General features: G+C 37.4%; 1 protein-coding gene across 2 annotated transcripts in view; it reads left to right on the top strand.

Moving 5' to 3' along the window:
- PLCE1 (phospholipase C epsilon 1) overlaps window positions 1-19,904 on the top strand; it is a 125,658-nt gene that overhangs the window by 83,204 nt on the left and 22,550 nt on the right. The window contains exons 4-18 of one of the 2 annotated variants that reach the window (XM_031554449.1): window positions 941-1,086; window positions 2,834-3,092; window positions 3,767-3,975; window positions 6,530-6,571; window positions 7,825-8,500; window positions 8,979-9,161; window positions 10,036-10,153; window positions 10,556-10,715; window positions 14,575-14,697; window positions 14,782-14,918; window positions 15,898-16,136; window positions 17,185-17,246; window positions 17,351-17,516; window positions 19,269-19,376; window positions 19,785-19,901. In XM_031554449.1, the coding sequence (XP_031410309.1) occupies window positions 941-1,086; window positions 2,834-3,092; window positions 3,767-3,975; window positions 6,530-6,571; window positions 7,825-8,500; window positions 8,979-9,161; window positions 10,036-10,153; window positions 10,556-10,715; window positions 14,575-14,697; window positions 14,782-14,918; window positions 15,898-16,136; window positions 17,185-17,246; window positions 17,351-17,516; window positions 19,269-19,376; window positions 19,785-19,901 (2,745 nt within the window). The remainder of the gene's footprint in view (window positions 1-940; window positions 1,087-2,833; window positions 3,093-3,766; window positions 3,976-6,529; window positions 6,572-7,824; window positions 8,501-8,978; window positions 9,162-10,035; window positions 10,154-10,555; window positions 10,716-14,574; window positions 14,698-14,781; window positions 14,919-15,897; window positions 16,137-17,184; window positions 17,247-17,350; window positions 17,517-19,268; window positions 19,377-19,784; window positions 19,902-19,904) is intronic. The other variant, XM_031554450.1, reaches the window with a different exon arrangement.

Genomic DNA, 19,904 nt, shown 5'->3' with positions numbered 1-19,904 from the left:
GCCTCATGAAGACTAAAATTTTCTGGTTGTTATAAGCTGCTCCTCACACCAGGGTTGCCTGTAAACACTTTGAATCCTTTAAGGCTAAAGAATGAAACTCAGTGTTGGAGAACAAATCACGTTTATTGCTTTCTAAGTGTTTACATAATGACAAAAATGAAGCCCTGGGGAATGATACTGTGAAAAGGGGCAGTTGATTTGAATTAGGTTTCCGCCTGAAATACAGTTGCCTTTTGTAGATATTATGGGAACATAATATAGAAGGAAAATGCTCACTAGTAAAAGGAAGGCTTGACTTTTTCTTAATACAAATAGAATTTTGTACCATGTTAATTGCTGATTCTGCCATGAAATAATCATTGAGCAGAGACTGGTATTGTGGTCACACTTGAAAGGATGGGTTTTTAAATTTTTTACTGCATTTATAATCTTGCCAATGCATGAAAACAATAATGACAATTTATCAAAATTCACTCTCCATTTTGTAAGAACAAGGGGATACCTTACCTATCTCCTATACCTATCCTATACCTATCCCTATCCTATACTTATGTATCTCCTATAGCTATCTAAGCAAGAGACTGAGATTTTTAAGCTGTGCTAATGAGAATTTGCACTGCAGATCTCTCTGACAGCGTTAGAAATTGTCACTAACTTAAGCTGCCCATTTTCTTCTGTGGCCTGAATGTGTATCCATAATATCTTATACTGCCATACAACAGTTTTTTCTTTAAGTATTATGGGAGTAGTTAAGATTTAACTGCTGGAATGGGAGCATATTTCTGTGTGTTTGCAAAACATGCAATGCATGGGATTGGGCCACAAGTGCGTGCATAGCATTTTCACTGATACCCTCCTTGCAGAAGGAAAACAAGAAAATGCACAGATGCTCCAAGTGACATTGCTTTGACTGACTGTACTGTATGTCTTATTTCACAAGGTGAGCTCGTGGGTTACCTGGCTGATCCTGACTGCAGGTTCTATGGAGGAGAAACGAGAAGTCTTCTCATATTTAGTACATGTGGCAAAATGCTGCTGGAACATGGGCAACTACAATGCTGTAATGGAATTTTTGGCAGGACTAAGGTATGGGCAACTCTTTGTGAATGACTTCACAGTGATAGATTACACTGCAGCTTCCGTCAAGCAGATGTCTTTGGACAAGGGCATAAACAGTGGCTAAATCACATCATCTTGCCCTCTTACTTGCTAAAAATCCTTTTTTGAAAAAATTGAATGTGCTAAAAAACATTTTCTTCATTGTCATTTTCATTTTTCTTCATTTTCTACATTAGAAAGCATACATTTTTATCCAAAATTTTTAAAATGTAAAGAAAGATGGCAAATCAGCTATGCTTTGTCTAAGATCTAAAATGTAACTTGGGGTTTGGATTGTCCATAAGACAAATAAAATATAATCATGGTAGCATTCTAATAGAGTGAGACTGAAACTGTAAAAGAAAACTAACAAAACACACACACAAACAACGAACAGCTAAAACTGTCTTGTTAAACCCTTCAAGTTTATTTATACTGGCTAATGCTGGAATCTTGTGCTGTAATTATCCTATGTAGCCAGTCCTGCAGTTTGTATCCAGAAGGAAAACAGAGTGTGGGGTTGCAGTCTTTTCTACAGAATGACACGTGAGGTGGTGAAGTGCTACCTTGACACAGATTTGCACTTCAGAGAGCAGCAAATTAGACTGGACAAGGAAGAGTTAAGATCAGATTTCCCATCACTTAGCTCCATCCCTCCATGTATTTTGTGTTGGTGTAGCAACGCTTTTATGTGTTGTATTGTTGCTCTTTGTGGTTCAGTGAGGATTCTCACTGAGCTAATTATTTACATTTTTGGTATATAAAATACATATTAAATGCTTGTGGACAAAGGGAGTTTTTTTTCAGCAGAATGCATCCATATAAGTCCCCTAGTCATGTAAGTTGTGAGGGAAAAAGCAAACAAATTAAGGCCTTAATTTTATCTGTAATGCATCTGCACAGCAGAAGGGAAGGCAAAGAGTAAAGGCAAGGCTGGTGCCCGATTATCAGTGCACTCAAGACAGGGACAGAAAGTGGGGATGAGGATGTTGAGCTGCTAGCAGTTCTACAACCCTTTTGGCGTGTCTGAAGGCAGGGTGCATAGAAAGGCCATGCCTTTGCTCAGATGTGCAGCTCAGAGGGTGAGTGGGCTCAGCAATGCCAGCTGTCCTCACCAGGAGTCATTTCTGTTTAAATTCAAAGCTTGGTCTGCAGAGTGGCACTGGTGCTTGAGAGCTGGAAGACAGCTTTGATTTATTTCCGTGACAGAGTTAGAGTATAATGGGAATAAATGAACGTAAAATATTTCAAATTGTTTGTTTCTTTGTTGTTTCTTTTCTTTTCATTTGCTAATTATATGGGTTATCTACTAATGAATGAATTTGTAATAAACCATCTGGTTTATTTTCATACCGTTTCTTTTCTTATTTCTTCCTATGCCTTTTTTACTTTAAGGCAATGACAAAATGAAAATGTTGGGAATCCTGCTTGCCTTTCATGGGTACCCGAGCTTTTATTAAGTTCCTAAACATTACTGCAGTCTTGTGTAAATCATAGTGCTTGTTTGTCCTTGTTACTTTTGTTATTTGGTAATTCAAAGAGGAGAAAGTCTGCGAGCCAGAGTTTTCGTAAGAATAATTAACTGATTGTGATTCATTCATTTCTGAGTAATAATAATAATAATTTCCATATTTCCATAGTTTCTATTATGTATATGCTGGTGGTGTTGGACTTCTCTGTAAATTGGTTTATTTATTTATTTTTAATAATTGTTGTGGTCTTTTTTTTCCACTAGGTCAAGAAAAGTTTTAAAAATGTGGCAATTTATGGACCAGTCTGACATTGAAACCATGCGAAGTCTGAAAGATGCTATGGCACAACATGAGTCCTCATCCGAGTACAGGAAAGTGGTCAACCGGGCACTCAATATTCCAGGCTGCAAAGTAGTTCCTTTCTGTGGTGTATTTTTAAAAGAGCTTTGTGAAATTTTGGATGGAGCATCAAGCCTCATCAGACTCTGCCCACAGTATAATTCCCAGGATGAGACATTAGAGGTAAATAGAATTGCTGCTCTAAGAAGCTGTGTTCTTAGCCATCCAGTGCATTATTTTATCATCTGTTGTTTTATAAGAAAGTATCATCTAATTAGAGTTCTATAAACCAGACTATTATCCATAGTTCAGTTACATGAACCTCAATTTAATTCCTGCGGTAACTGTAGTATCATAGATTTTGTTGTTAATAAGTAGTTCAGTATAGCAGTACTGAGCAGTTATTGTCTATACCAAAGCAAAAAACTTTTACTTTGGTAAAGGAAGTGTGTAAATACTTAAACATGCAGCTGTTTTCTCCTAAATTTTCTGATCTTCTGCATAGCTTGTTGGGAACTGAAAGGTTTTCAGTTCCTGAAAAGAAGAACTCAGAAGATCAATGGATCAACCTTTTCCTTTATGAAATAAAACAGTTCCTTTTTTTTTTCACTTTGTTTTGAAAATATGTCCCTGTTCTATGAGAACTGGGACTTTTAAAAAGTCTACAGGACTATTGTAATTTGTGTTACTTGGTTTATGCATGATTTAGTCTGTCTAGGTACAAAATCCCATTAGAAGCTAATGGCAAACATATATACTAAATATTCTTAATTCTTCTAAGAATTTCTCCAACAAGATGTAAATGACACAGTGTTCCATCGCTCCTGTTACAATATTAATCTATTAGATGTCTTTAGTTTGTTTCAGATTACAGTGGACAAGATAATTTCTTGCAACGGGTAGGCCAAGATGGTTTAAATAATCCAGAAAAAGAATCCACAGCAAACAGTATGTTTCAAACTATTCGGAGCTGTAATCGCAGTTTGGAATCTGAAGAGGGGGAAGATAATCTCAGTGAAGAAAGCAATTCGAGAAAAAACTCCTTGAAGGACAGAAACCGTTACCAGTAGGTCTCATGTTTTGTTTTCTATCTTCATCTGTGTATTTCACAGTTTTAGTTTCAGTTTTTCATTTTCTTTTACTAAACCTCACTTACAGGATCGGAGGCAACTTTTAACTTCTTCTCTTTCATTTACTGTCTTCCAATTCAAAACATCCTTCCTGGAATTATGCTAAGTATTTGATACTTAAATGCATGAGATCTCTCTGTATAGTTATATTTTCACTCATGATGTAATTACTTCCTCTCATGATAAGGGTAAATCCTTTTCATCTTACACACAGAGCTTTAAAAATCTACGGTTATGATTACAATTTTGATCTGTGGTGCCCAGAATAGCCAGGCGTATCTGTTATCAGAGCTCAGAACATTATATTCTGTACACCAAGGCACTGTTGTGCCCTTTCCAAAATAAAGGTTATTATTGTTCATAAGACCACTTCTTTTAAGGACATGTTCACTTGAGGCTTTTAAATTATGTCCAGAAGACATTTGTAAGTCATTTCGCATTATGAATTTTCAGTTTGATTTAGTCCTGCTACTTTGCCTAGATGTTTTCTTGATTGTCCCCCAAGAGCACAGTGTTAAAAAACTTTTCAATTTTGACTGAACACTCAGTATAGTCTTCACTTTTCAGCAGCAAAAAATATACTAAATGGGAAGTTTAAGACATGGCTTGATCTTGAGTGTTGCTTTAGTGAAATTACAGCCCACACAGATGTTGATGTGTCAGCTTCAAATGAGGTAACTGTTAGAGAATCAACAAAAAGAACCGTGCTGTTCAGAGGTGAAATGATTTAGAATCATGGAATGGAATCATTTCAGTTGGAAGGGACCATAAAAGGTCGTCTGGTCCAACTCCCCTGCAATGAACATGGACATCTACAGTTCCATCAGGTGCTCAGAGCCCTGTTCAACCTGACCTTGGATGTCTCCACTGCCTCTCTGGGCAGTCTGTGCCAGCGCCTTACCAAGTTACTTTAGAAAACTTCTTCCTTATATCCAATATAAATCTCCTCTCTTTTTGTTGAAACAGTTATTCTTTATCCCATCATATAAATGACACAACCCGGATTACATAAAAAACATACTTATGTCCGTACTTGAGTTATTATATTGATAATGTCTATCAGAAATATCAGTATGTTCAGAAGTATCCAACTTATTTCAGCTATTACGTACAGAATCTAATAAGTGACTGCCTGAGAAGGAGCTACCCTCTTCCTGTTTAAATGCATTTATTTCATTAACATGCAATTGTAAATCTCATTTCAAATAAATAATAATTATTTCCTGCAAGAATGGTTTCTAATAGAATTATTCACATCTGGCTTTACTTCCTTCTGGGCAGTGGCACAGTAGATTATGCCAGGAAAGGCAGTCCCACTTCTCTGTACATTTGTTATCTCTTATTTCAGTTTAAACATTTTCTTCCAGGAATTATTTTTCTTAATTAATATAGTTTGAATTAAACTTGCAGCTCTCCATTTGAAGAAAGAATGAGCTAGTGAAATCAACCTTTCACTTGAATACACAAAGCAGAATTTAAATGTGGAAGAACAACATGGGGAGAATTGAGTTCTTTTTGTTATGTCTTTATGAAATCAGTTTTTTTAATTAGTTATTTATGCTTTATGTTTAAATGGAACTGCTAAATTCCATCCTAATTAAAGTAGAAATTAAATGCAAAAAAGTTGAGTGCAGCACTGAAATGAACAAAACAGCGGAGAAGTAAATAAAATTGTGTTTCCTGATTCAGGTGTCTGATCGTTGCTGTCTGTACTTCTGGTGCAGTAAAATGCTAATTTTAACATTCTCTTTACCTCAGTTCCTCATTATCGTGCTATGTTTTGCTGGCCATTGAGAGCTGGCTAAGACACAGGAAAGAATTGCTGCAGAGGCAGAAGGGCTCTGTGCTGTTGTCCCTGTTGTATGGAGGCTGCAGTGTTTGATTAATTTTTAATGCTGTAAACAGCTGAAATCCTTTCTTTTGAGACCTAAGCCATATCTGTTATGCAGTATTATGTAATTAAAATTTTGTAATTAGTTTGCATTTTGTTGATTTGAATTAATATTGTGAAACACAAGCCCAGTAGAGCTGGATATGTTGGTTTGATTTGCAGAAAATGAAGGGCATCTTATAAAATCAGTGGGTACTGAGTGCAGCTGTTATTTCCCAAATAGACTGAGTGTCGCTCTACAGTCAGCAGTGTGTCCAATCACCCTAAGGTGCTGACTGTGCCAAGTAATTAAAATTCTGTTTGTCGTCTTTGACAGTTCTCAAAGAAATAACAGCTGGTAGGAAAAATATAAATGTTGAAATCCAGTCTTTATAGAAATGTTGATCAAACGACCCATTCTCTAAACTTTGTCTTAAAGTTGTTGACCTGATCTCCTCTACCCTTTAAGCTTTCTTAATTACAGTAAATACCTTCAGAATGAATAAAATTGAAAATCCTCACTTTTTTTCCCTTTTGTATCCCTTACAATTTCCTTCTTTAAAACTGCAATCTGTTTTAACGTTTCCTGTATCCTTTCTTGTCATTTTCTTGCATCTTAGTGCAATACGTGTAAAGAAAGCTTCTGGTTCAAACCAAGTTCTGTAAGTTTGTTCCCAATATTTGATGGCTATATTGCTTTTGCCAGCTAATGCCAGAGGCTGTTTCTGGATACGCCTTGTGCATGTGCTTGGCTTACCTTGTTGCTGCTTGTACGTTTTAATCTACAGCATGGCTGTGCTGTCACACATGAAATAAGGCATGAACAAAGCTCTGCCATTTCTGTCTCCTCTATACTTGACTCCTCAAGCCTTGCATATCTAGTCTCAGAATATACTTTCTAGGGTCCTTCTAGAGAATTGTTTGATTATTTTGAAGGCACGAGGAAGATAAAAGTTTTAGTGGTTATTTTAATTTGAAAAGCTGAACCATGAGTTATCCAGATAAATAATGTATGCAGTGTGGCAAGACTCATCAATTTTAACATCAATTTATAGCAGCTCAGGTATATGGCATGACCTTTATTTTATGGCAGATTTCTTAAGAAACTTCAGTTGCAATTAAGGCTGATATAATTATTTTGCCATGGTTTGTCTGTCTCTTCACCATCACCATTAGAATTGATGTCTGGAATAAGGGAAAAATTAAATGAATTACTACTCCAGGGAGAGGAAATTTTGAGGAAGGCCTGAGGGTTCCATGTGGGGTTTAACTCGGTGAAATGGGTGCCCGACTTGCAAGAAGTCCTGGTTTGAATTGTGTTCTGCTGAGCTGGCAGGAAGTAGCTGATAACAGTCTTGCTGCATTCTTATGAGAAATGGATGTATTTTAAGCCCTATTTTACAAGTGTTAACCAGAAACAGGTCTGTACACGAAAAGAATAGTTGAAGAGGGGCTGAAAGTCCTGTCTTCAGTCCCCTAGATATTGTTATCAGCTTCCTCATACAATACTTGGTATTTCCATTGGAGTGATATTGTGCTACGGGCTTAGAAAATGGAATCACTTAACTTCAAGATCCAAAATGAAGTTGTTTATAAGGTCCCTTCCAGCCCAAGCCATTCTACGATTGATTCTATGGTAATGAATATAATCCTTGGAAAATTCAAAGAAAACATAATTATATTGCTATCGGAGTTGTAATTAATTGTAATAACATCTATAAATTCCAAATTGCCATAACTTAAATTGTAATACCGCAAAAACTACTGTAAGTCCCTGTATTTTTAATTTAAACTGCAGCAGAAAAAAAAAAAAAGTAGTAGCATAAGTCAGCACATAAATCATGTGTTTCACTAGGTAGAAAATGGGTGTATTAAACGTAACTAAACTAAATCCCTCATGTTTGTTCACATACAGATTTATAATTGGAGATCTTTCAGATTCAGAAAGTGATATATTTGAGCAGTTGAAGGACTGGGACACAAGTTCAACAGAAGAGCAACAAAAGGCTTTCTGCCACGGCATAGAACTCATTCCCTGGTATGTGTTGTCCATCAGAGCTGATGTCCACCAGTTCATGCTGCAAGGTGCAACTGTCATCCATTATGACCAGGAGACACATCTTTCAGCACGTTGCTTTCTTCAGCTTCAGCCTGACAATAGTACTTTGACGTGGACAAAACCCACAACAGTTTGCCCAGCAAATGCAAAAGCAAAGCTGAGTGTCCTGGGTAATGCTGCTGAACTTGGTAAATACCAATTCCTTGGCAGTACCGGACTAAATGGACTGGTGGAAGGTTTTCTGGATTTGTTTTCAGCCAAGGCTGTGTATATGGGACATTCTGGCATTGATATGCACACTGTGTGTGTTCAAAATAAACTTTGTAATATGTCCCTCGAAGAAAATGGTATAACACTACTTTATGGACTTCAGACTACTGATAATAAGTTGCTGCACTTTGTTGCTCCAAAATATACTGCCAAAATGCTCTATGATGGACTGCTGGAATTGACGAAAGCTGTAAGAAAAATGAGGAGATTCCCTGATCAGAGATTACAGTGGCTACGGAAACAGTATGTCAGCCTGTACCAGGTAAAAGATGCTGTGATTTTCTATGACGAAAGTTCAAAAATGTCATCAATGTGTTGTCAAGTAATTAGTTTCTATTATAAGTAAACTGAAGTTAAATGTGAACACCAGACCTCTAACCTAGTAACGTGGTTTGAGTGAAAATGATCTGGTTCTTTGCATGTTGTCTCATCATGTGGTGCATATTTTAGATACGTTTATGTTTAACCTTTTTTATTGTTAAGTTCTTCATATACTTGGAATAAATATTGGGAATAAATATTTTCTTAAAGAGAAAAATGAGTGCTGAGATTTAGGGCCAAAAATATGAGATGGTGAAGAAAATAGCCCTGTTGCATTCATGCAGTAATTAAAAATTGCATACTCTTGATATTTTGCCTTTCATTGATTCCCTAGAGATATCTTTATTATACCTTAAGAAAACGTGTCTGTTCTTTGGCAGTTATTCTCCTGATTTTGTTAATGCTGAGAATTTTTGTAGGAGGATGGAAGGTTTGAAGGCCCAACCTTGGCTCAGGCTGTCGAACTGTTTGGAGGCAGACGATGGAGCACAAGGAACACAAGCACAGGAACTCTGACCAAAAGCACTGAGAAACCTAGTGTGCAGAGAAACAACACTCTGGGAATAAGTGCAGCTAAGAAAAAGAAGAAAGTACTTATGAGGGTATTCACGTATTTTGTTACTTATCTGGCTGACTTGTTTCCTTCCTACATTTGCTGTGTAGCTAGCCATACTCTGAACTAGGAGAAAGTTAATTGAGAACTTTAAAACAGCTTATTGCAGGTTTGGTATGTTTTGGCTTGTTGTTTTCCATTAATTTGGTGGGTTTTTTCCTCATGCTTGAATTTCATTTCTAAGGACACATGAATGCTAGCGGACAAGGACATAATCTCATTAAGAACTTTAGGTGCTACTTCAATATAGAGGTAAAATATTCTTAAGAACAAAAGTAGTAACCATCAGGGTGATGTCTGGAGGCAGTAGTCAGTTTTTTTGCTCCTTTTTGTTTCCATGTTGCTAAAAATATCATAAATCTTCTGCTTCACATTAACATGGGGTAAGATAATCTTACATGGCTGACAGGAACAATGCCCTTTCTTTTTCTTCTCTCAAGACTTTCAGCAATAGCTAGGAAAGGGAAAAATCAGGGACTAGCAGCTCAATGCTGTCTACATGGTTACTGGGCAGGTGGGGGAGATCCAGATGACAGAATCCATCCTCTTTAAATCTTCTGTGTCCCAGTGGAATAGTGTAAAACCAGCTTCACCAATATAGAGGGGTGCAATCTTTGTCATCCTCTGTGTGATGTCAAACTGAAGTAACCTCTGATGTTCCCCCAATCATTATGTATCCATCATGTTTAAACTGTCCCATTTCTACTTGGAAAGTTTCACTGACAGCACAGTTGCTGGCCATACGAAAGTTACTTCATAAGGAATAGCTGGTTTATCTCATGATTTTGTTACAGTTTGCACTGATAAAGAATGAAAAAGCAGTGGTTTTGGAATGTTTACTACGATGCTCACTTCATTTCTAGGGTGAAAGTGGAGAGGCCACTGATGATGAAATGGCAACTCGGAAGGCAAAAAGCTGCAAGGAATATCGAAACAGGAGTGGTTCAGATCCTCAAGATATTGATGAACAAGAAGAATCAGGTAGATACATTGGTCCAGTATTTAAGAGACTCTCAGGGTTTTGCAAAAAAATCATGATACAGATGTGCTTTACAGTGTTGAATATGTATATGTTCATGGTAGGAAATTACTTTTATAGTTGAAATTCCAAATGCTGTGAAGTTTTAAAACTAGTTTCTTTTTCAATTCCTGATTCTTATGTTCCTTATGATCCTTATGTTCGATAGCAATGCCTTTCTAGTCAGACTAAAGCATGTATGAACCTTGTTCAGAATGTATCTTTTTTACTGTCTTGGGACAAACCTACGATCCCTGTAGCGTTTTACTGAGCATTAATGAATTGTGGTATAGGGCTCTTGGATGAAAGCATTTTTATTGGGACAGAGGCTGTAATAGTACTGCAAACTTTTGTTTCCTTTGTAGATCAAAATATTATTAGTAATGCTTCTCCATCCAACACCCTGTCATCAAGAAGAGCTCACTCTCTGACAGCATCTGGACCTCCTCATTTAGGAGCTGCCACGTCCTCACCAGCCAGACCAGTGTCCTCTCCTGTAATGTCTTCAAGCAAGAGTCAGTCGAGGTAAGGATGAAATCAGTCCTTTGATTTAAGAAGAAAAAATTACTGTTGTTTAGTTATGATCATTTTTCTTGCCAAGCTGATGAAGTCTGACAAAATCAGTGACAGAAAGGCTATTAGTCTCTTGATAGACATTTGAATGATAGACATCATTGTAGCACAACATAGGGCATTTAAGCTGAAATACTATGAATCTATGAGCAGCAGTGTAGACAGTCTGCGAGCCAGGACGCTTCAGTTAGTAAGTCAGCTACAGAAGAAAATTGGAATGTGTCCCAAAACTCAGCAAGTTTAATTCTTTCTCCAGATTGTGTCCAAAACATGGTTACAGATATCTTCTGTATAAAGAAACCCAGCAAGTCATTTCTACCTGAGGGAGCGTTAACTTTGCTGATGTTCTGTGTGAGGACCACAGTAGTTTCTCAGACCATTGGAGGAACAGTTTTGAAATCTTCATTCCTTACAGTCCTGTGTCTTCTCCTTTAACATTCATCATTTTTCTATTGCTTACACAGCACAAAAGGTTGTTCTGTGGTGTGCAATGACATAGTTCAGTAATGTATTAATTCTATCAATAATAATAATGCTAGTAGTAATAATATAACGAGGATAATGTACTAGAGTTGTGGATGATACTTGGTGATATACAAGAATACAGTAACAACAGAGACCTTCCAGTATCTTTTAACATAATGATGTAGTATGGATGCAGGTATGAATATTGGGATTTCCAGGAAAGCAGTGGGAAACACTGGAAGAGATTACTGCTGCTGGCAGAACATTATTTTGTGGAGATATGTCTTGTGTAATGGTTTGTTTTGTTTATTTCATAGAATTTTTTTACATTTCAATCGTTAGGTTTAGAGATGGAAGTGAGTAGTAGAGCCTCCTGTGGATGTCTGTGTCTGGTTGCTGCTCCATGTAATATTACTTTCTGAGACTTCCCTGTGTTCTTCACTTCTTGTTCTTCACTGTCAAACACAACTATGAGATGAACATTCCAGGCTTGGATTTATTTCTGTGGGACATTTATTATTGTTATTATTGTGGGGCTATTGGTTGTTGTTGTTCTGTTTGTTTGTTTTTTAAGGATTGGAGCATTTCTCTTTTATATTAAACTGAAGAAATACTGCATTACTACCTCTGATGAACGCTTCTCTGTTTTGCAAATCTGCTTTATGCTCTTCATGCTGAAAGTCTTGTTGTTCTGTAAATGCGATTAAAAGGCTCAGCTAAAAGCTCACATTCCCAGGGGAATGACAGCTAATGTTGCTTTAAATCCTCTCAGTTCTGGGTTTCTGCATAACTTAGCACTCTGAGCCTCCCTGAGCTATGACGAGTTTTCCCTGGCAGTTTGGAGACTCCACAGTGTCTCCTGGTAGAGCTCTCCCCAATGTGATAGGACCTTCCACACTAGAACTTGCAGGAGGTGAAGAGGGTTCTGCCAGGCTCCACAGAAGCCTATGTAGTACAGAAGTCTTAGCTGCTAACAGATGATTAAATGTAGAGTACAGAGCTACAAAGGGAAGAGCATGGAAGATTTCCTGTTCTTTCTCTCTTTTTCTGTCTGTATGGTATGTACATTAAAAATAGCCTTCCCTAACCATCACTCAGGTCCCTACCTCTGCTACACGTGAAGCCCTGAATAAAATCAAATAGAAAAAAAAGAATATTGATTGCGATTTAATATGAGAAGGAGCTGGCTATTTTTGTACAGTTTAAATAATTGTACGTGCAGGTAGAGAATGTAGAACTGTATTTTTACAGGTGTAGTTCACAGTCTTGATATTTCTTACCTCCTTACTAACAGCTTACACTGAAAATAAATCCTCACAGAATCCAGATGTGCAAATAATTTGCACTCACAGGGAGCCTGCAGCTGTCTTCTGTCATTCATTTGAAGTGGATGTACATGCAGCAAATTCTAAAGCTCTTTGAAAGTGTAGTGCTGCCCCTAAGGTGGTAACAAGGGAAAGGAGCTAAAACCACTGGGAATCATATAGCAGAATACGAAAAATAAGAAATGAAGGGTTATACAGGTATAAAGTAGACTGTTTCTAATTACTCAGTTTTGATAATTGGTGGTAGTGGGCTTGTCTTGTTTGGTTGACTTTTTTTTTTTTGTTTCATCTTATGTGGAATTACTGTGGAAGATAATCTAGATAATCTCTAGAGATACATTCTGGAGAAATGGTGAGCTTTCTTATATGCTGCTGATTTCCCCTTCAGTATTCTGCCGTTCCAGTCTGCAGGAGTCAAGAGACTTTCCTCATCATGGTTTATTTTTCTTGTCTGATAAAAATGTTAGGAATTATTTTAGCCCCAAAGTTATATGCAGTATGTCAGTACTTGCCATAGTGATGTCAAACAAATTGAACATTATCAACCAAAGTAGATGGTATTTTTTTAATACTTAAAATCACATGCTGTTTTCAACTGCATGCATCCACCCCAGGCCAGGAGTGAACTGAGGAATCTGATGTAGTGTATTTATGTGAAGTCTGCTTGTAGCACTAATTTCCAAGGACTGCAAAATGTCTTTAGGGACACTGGACAACAAGCTGGTCCTGTTTTTCCATCACAGCTGTTGGAACTGTTTGTACTGAACCTGATGTCAGGATTCCTAGATTAATAGATTGGTAGATTTGTACATTATGGAGCAATAAAAGCTGGCGTGGTCACCTAGTCTCGTATTTTTAAACAAATACTGCAATTTCTGGAGTTCTGCTGCAAACTAGATAGTTCTGACCATGTCAGTGCCTCCCTTTGCAGGATACTGGTAGATCCCAATCATGCAGGTGTGGTCATTGAGGTTTAGACACAGAAGGCAGCTCCAAAAGTCAGCCATTTGGCTGATACCCATACAAATTAGTACGTGAAATTCACTAAGGACTTGACTATACTGCTGAAGGAGTAGTTCAAACTGGGGAAAAGCTACAGTTACTAGTGTGAGTCCTGTAATAGCCCAAAGACTTTAGGATACAGCTTTTGGAAATTTGTTGTTCTGGTTCAAAAACTTCTTGTTCACTTGCACAACTTAGGTTAACAACTGCAGGTATAAGGAAATTGGCTTGGTATCACTGAAGTCAACTAAAATAACGAACACCAAACAGCTAGTTTGTTTCTGTGATTATTTTCTCCCTTTGCACTCAAGAAATATCAGTTTGCTTTCCTTCCTTCAGTCCAAGAAGCTGAAAGGATGAAATCATTAAAAGAAAATGGCCTCCAGGGGCTACTGCCCAAGCCTAAAAGAAGAGGGCTGTAACTTAACCTGTCGTTGAGGTATCTGAGGATCATCTCAACTGTTTTTGGAAAGTATGAGAGAAGCCCACGAGGCTGGGAATGGAGTAGGCTTGTGTACTGGGGGAAGGGCTATACTTCTTTAGATCTAGACCTTTAATTTTCTCAGACAGGAGGAAAACTGTGTGAGGAAAATATTGTTTTTATTTTGTATCCACTTGTAATATTACTGTTTTATTTTGATTGCTATAAGGAATTCTATATCCTTATATTTCCCTTAGCAAATCTTCAGTGCACCTCATAAGCAGCAGGACATGTTTTTTAAAGCTTGTGGTACAAAAATGATGACACTATTTTCTTCAAACAAAAAAATGAGAATGCATTCATTTTTGCCATTTACAGCAGACCCTTTTTCACTTGGAAGTGTTTTAAATATACTTTAATCATTCTGGTAAAGTTTGCAGCTGTCTTGTGAGAAACAAATAGCCATTGTAAAACAAAAAAGTATAATTGTCATTATAAATCTTGTAACATTCAGCTTTATATTGCTGCTAATGCAGTAATGCGTACTGTTTCAATATGTGTAATATAACCAAATTACAGCAGTCTCTTTTTGATTTAGCACGTGGAGCAGCAGTAGCTGGCACGGCCGTGTTAAAGGAGGAATGAAGGGGTTCCAGAACTTCATGGTTTCTGATAGTAACATGACTTTTGTGGAATTTGTGGAGCTCTTCAAATCTTTCAGGTGAAACATATTGTTATTCTGTATTGATCTCTTTCATCCAAGCTTATGAAGGAGCTCAAATTAGACTTCTCATGTCTTTTGCAGTGTCCGTAGCCGCAAAGACCTTAAAGACCTTTTTGATGTCTATGCTGTGCCTTGCAATCGATCCGGTCTAGAGCCTACTCCACTTTATACTAATTTGAAGATTGATGAAAACAGCATTGGATTCCAACCCGATTTAGGTTTGTTAAAGAAGAAAACACAACTGGTAGACTACTGAACAGCTTCAGTTAATGGCCTCAAGATAACATCTCTCAGTCAATCTCATAAAGAGAGATTGATTATAAGTTAAGCACAGGATAGCTGCCGTACCTCCAATAACACCTGTTTAGCTGGATGTAAGGCAGGTTCTTTGTTCAGAAAGTAAGAAAAGTACTCCTGTTTTACATTAACCAGATAGATTTGTAACTAACTGGCATAGCAGAGGCAAAAAGCTTTTTGCTAAGAGGCTGGGCCCAAACAGGAAGTATCTGGTTGCAGGAGCTCTGGAATCTGCCATAGGGTTAATACAGTGAGCAAACATAGGAATCAGAAAGAAAAAGGCTGTGCCCTGTGTTTCATCTATTTTTTTTTTTTTTCCTTATCTATCTGGTTTCCTAGTAGATCTGTTTCATTTGGGACAAGGGGAAAGGAAACCTTTGTCCCTCTTTACATTCCCCAGTTGCCATAATCTAAGTTTGGAGCTTTGTTCACATTTAAAGAAAGAAGTACTTCTGCCAACCAGCCTGCAGGGAGGGTTCAGCACCACTAGCATGTGGAACTGCAAAGAGATAAGGTCTGTGGGCAGGCTGTGGGATTGCACGCAGCAAAAGAAAGGCTTCAAGGCTGTACGTGGTTGTGAGAGGGTGCAGGAGGGTCCTGGGTGACAGTGGGAGAGACTGTGGATCCATGATAGATATTCCAGGATTTTGCGTGTAATAATAAATTGCTTACAATAGTTCTCTCCCACTGCTTTACATACAAAGTTAACACTTATTCTCCTATGAGTGGATAGAAACAAGATGGTTCTGTTCATGTTTACAATGTTACAGGTAAAATGTTCTATGAGATATTCAAGTGCCTTTGCAATTAAATATGTTTATTCTATACAATATATCCAATACACTTAGTGATGTATTTGATATTTATTTTGATTATTGTTTGTTTGTTTATTTTTAATAGATTTGTTGACTAGGAATGTTTCAGACCTTGGTTTGTTCATTAAGAGTAGGCAGCAGCTATCAGATAACCAGAGGCAAATATCTGATGCTATTGCTGCTGCCAGCATTGTAACTAATGGTACTGGAGTGGAAAGCACATCACTGGGGGTATTTGGTGTGGGCATCCAGCAGCTGAACGACTTCCTTGTGAACTGTCAAGGAGAGCACTGCACCTATGATGAAATCCTCAGCATTATCCAGGTCTGTAACACTTGCAATCCCTTTTACTAGGAATCTTGTTACTTCTGTTTTCCCTGTAAATGTGCCCAACAGTGTTGTTTAAAGACATGGGGTATTTTACTTTGTTGTTCTTGTTTCCATTTGACAGCTCTAAAGTTTAATATTATCTTTATTGCAGGCTGAAAAGTTATGCAGGTATCCATATATGCACACCCATAAAAAGAAAGAAATGGTGCAAGTAAACAGGAGTGGGTTTTTTTGCTATGTATGCTTTACCTGGGAAGGGGCATAACACTTGGGAAAAGTGTTCTTGGTTGTGCATTCTTTTCTTCTTGTCTGAGACCACCTTTGATAAACACTAACTTGGAACTTAAAGAAAAAAAACATTGTTTCCACATATTTTTATTTTTTTGTTAAAAAGAAGACAAAACAGGAAACAGCTTAATTAAATCCACCCTCTCAGAGCAGAAGCAAATATAGACATCTTACTCCCTTCTATACAGTGGCTGTATAGAAAATGGGAAAATTACATTAAAAAATCTGGATTTCCTCCACATGTGTAATTAATATAATCCAAAATCAAGCACCCACTTAGGAGTTCACTAAGGTTAGAAGTTGAGTATTTGAACTATTAATATATAACAGATTTGCAAAGCCCAAAAGACAGAAGTTCTAAGGAAACGTTCAGTTAGCACAGCAAAAGTGTCCAATTCAACATGGTGTTGTATTTGAACACAATAGATAGGAAGAGGATGCACCATTATAGATCATTTCTAATGTCAGCTAAAGTACTGACTGTGCTTTGAATGGGAGATTGGATCAGGTAACCTTCCAATATCCCTTCCAACTTGAATGATTCTATGATTCTACAATTAATAGCTTAATTTGCTTGTTTACTGAAAGCAAGCATGAGTATTCCAGACACGTAACTCCTTTAGAAAAACAAAAATACTGGGTTTAGATATAGTAACTAATTAATTAAGTGTGCAAACTACACTGTGAAAATACAAAAAAGCAGTATTTCTAAAAATCATTGTTATACATGTCTTAAATTTCTTCCTTCCTGTAGAAATTTGAACCCAGTGTCAATATGTGCCAGCAGGGGCTACTATCTTTCGAAGGATTTGCAAGGTAATTGTTAATTTATATATATGACACCAGTGGATTAATGTGTGCATGACATTCACAAACTACTCAGCACAGCATGTAACTTCCTGACATCTTCTCACTTTGAGGTTTTTGATGGATAAAGACAACTTTGCCTCCAAAAATGATGAGTCACAAGAGAATGCTGAGGACTTGCAGTTTCCACTGTCGTATTACTATATTGAATCTTCCCACAATACCTACCTTACTGGCCATCAGCTTAAAGGGGAATCCTCGGTGGAGCTCTACAGCCAGGTAAACGGGGTTAGATCATTGTGTAGTTTTCAGCATTAACATGTTTGTTTAACTGGCAAGTGCAGGATGTTCCAAGACCCTGCTTGTAAAATGTTGGAAAACATGATGTGTGGGAAAGCTGCCCGTAAGCACAGTTGTGTTCAAATGCCTTTTCTAAGGCAAAAAAAAAAAAAAAGGGCTTAGTTTGAGATTCATAGCATCTAGACACCAGTCGGTCTGACCCAACCTACTAAAATTAGACTTTCCCACAGGAAAGACTGATCTAATATTTTAGTTCATTCAGATGTCAGAAACACTATTCAAATATTGTACATTGCACTGCGAAGACTAATTTCAAATGTAACTGTAACATTTAAAAACATTACTTCTAGGAATATTCTAGAGCTATTTACACTTTCTGCCTGATGAACAGGAAAAAAGCAATTGCTTCCTAGGGCGTTTAGTTCTGTGTGTATTTGTGTGCATACCTATTTATTGGTGTGTCTGTGTATTTATCAAATACTGGAGAATACTCGCAGTTATTTCCTGCGAGTAAGGCTTTTGTTACTCTACAGGTTAGTGACTTACTATTGAAAGGACTCATCCGGTGTCCCATGTGCCACTTTACTTGGAGATTTAGATAGAGGGCTGAAGCTGTATTGGGAAAGCCTGAATAATGATGTTGAAAAATGCAGTTGCAAAGGAGGTTCCCATAGTATCACTGCACAGAGTAGTGAGTAGTGTGAGTATTTTGTTGGGAATATATTGGTAGTGAGAGAGAGCTCAGCTGGCTCTAAATTAAGCATGATGCAGGAAAGCCTCTGCCTGTCCCCAGACAGTTATCCCAGAGGACAGAGCAGCCTGTCCTGGCTCAGCATGCCTGGCTCTCACATGAGTGGTGATACCAGCCACACACACAACTGCCCAAAACATTCTTAATAGCAGAAGTAATTTCTCTGAATTGGAGAAGGTATTTTTTTATTTGTTCATGAATGTATTTGCTGGAAATTATTTTGATTTAGAGATCTTCATTTTCAGTAAAATATTTAATAGTAATAGAGATAACTTTTCAGTGATAGGCAGTTCTAAATAAACAACAGCAATAAAAAGCATGGGACCAACAATACATAATTCAGCTTATCTTTCCCACCATCCTGCTTCTTTGCTTTCTTTGGTAGTTTTTTAGAAAGCACATCTTCTTCAAAGAAAGAAGTAAATTAGCTTATTATCACTAACCAGGATAGCCAGGCACATTTGCATTCTGGTTATCCTTCTGGAAGTTCTTCACTAGATATTATTGTCAGACCATCTTCCATTTAAAAACCTATCAAAAACAACAACAAAATATCCCAAAGCAAAAGCAGCAATGCTGTGCCCATAAGCTGTCACGTTAACAATGTGGAATATATTCCCATGTTACTTTCCAACTGCTTTTGCAGGTGGAAATGCAGGAATATTTTTCTCCCTCAGGACACTGAGGTATACATTAAGAAGAACCATTTTCTGCAATCAGATTCCATGTGTTCTGTAAAATACCATGAATTTCCAAGCTTTATAGTACTTCTCCTAAGAACATACGTGCTTTCTTAATTTTCTCACTAGGGGAATGCCGTTAGCTGGGGACTGCAGCCTCTGTGGCCTGTATTTACAGAGACTGCTCATTCCAGCTCCTTTTCTGAACTAGTGTGCTTTCTTTTACCTTTGCAATGTCTTCTGCTTTAATAATATCAGGCTGTGGCTTCTATATGCTCACACTGTTCAATTGCATTGCAGGTTCTCTTACAAGGCTGTAGAAGTGTTGAATTAGACTGCTGGGATGGTGATGATGGGATGCCTATCATTTACCATGGGCACACTCTTACTACTAAGATCTCTTTTAAGGTATGCTAGTAGTTATATATAGAAACAAACAAATCTGTACTATTTCTCTGACAAGGCAAAAAAAAATAGCCTACTACGAAAATGCAAGTCTGAATAGACTAAATCCTAATAGAATATGATCTACTACTTCAGATACAAACTGCCTAATTGTAAACATTATGCTTTTTGAGTTTGTATTTGTAGCAGATGTATGGTAATTTTTGTGTGGCTTTTTTGATGTGTCAGCATAAATCTAAGTACCTGTTATCAGTTCTTTTATAAAGAGATGCTAAGCTGATCGGTAGGAGCTTGTTATGGAAACAAAGTATGGATTTTTTCTTCTTAGGGAAAACAGATGCCTTTCAACTAAAGTAAGCTAACAATGCTGCGAAGTACTCATATTCTTTCAATGACCCTTCTTTCTCATAGGAGGTAGTTGAAGCCATTGATCGCAATGCATTTATCACCTCTGACATGCCAATTATCATATCCATAGAAAACCACTGTTCCTTACCTCAGCAGCGCAAGATGGCTGAAATTTTCAAGGTG

The sequence above is a fragment of the Meleagris gallopavo genome, chromosome 8, assembly GCF_000146605.3.
Source record: "Meleagris gallopavo isolate NT-WF06-2002-E0010 breed Aviagen turkey brand Nicholas breeding stock chromosome 8, Turkey_5.1, whole genome shotgun sequence".
Taxonomy (NCBI): Eukaryota; Metazoa; Chordata; class Aves; order Galliformes; family Phasianidae; genus Meleagris; species Meleagris gallopavo.
This window is presented reverse-complemented; position numbering and strand designations above follow the sequence as displayed.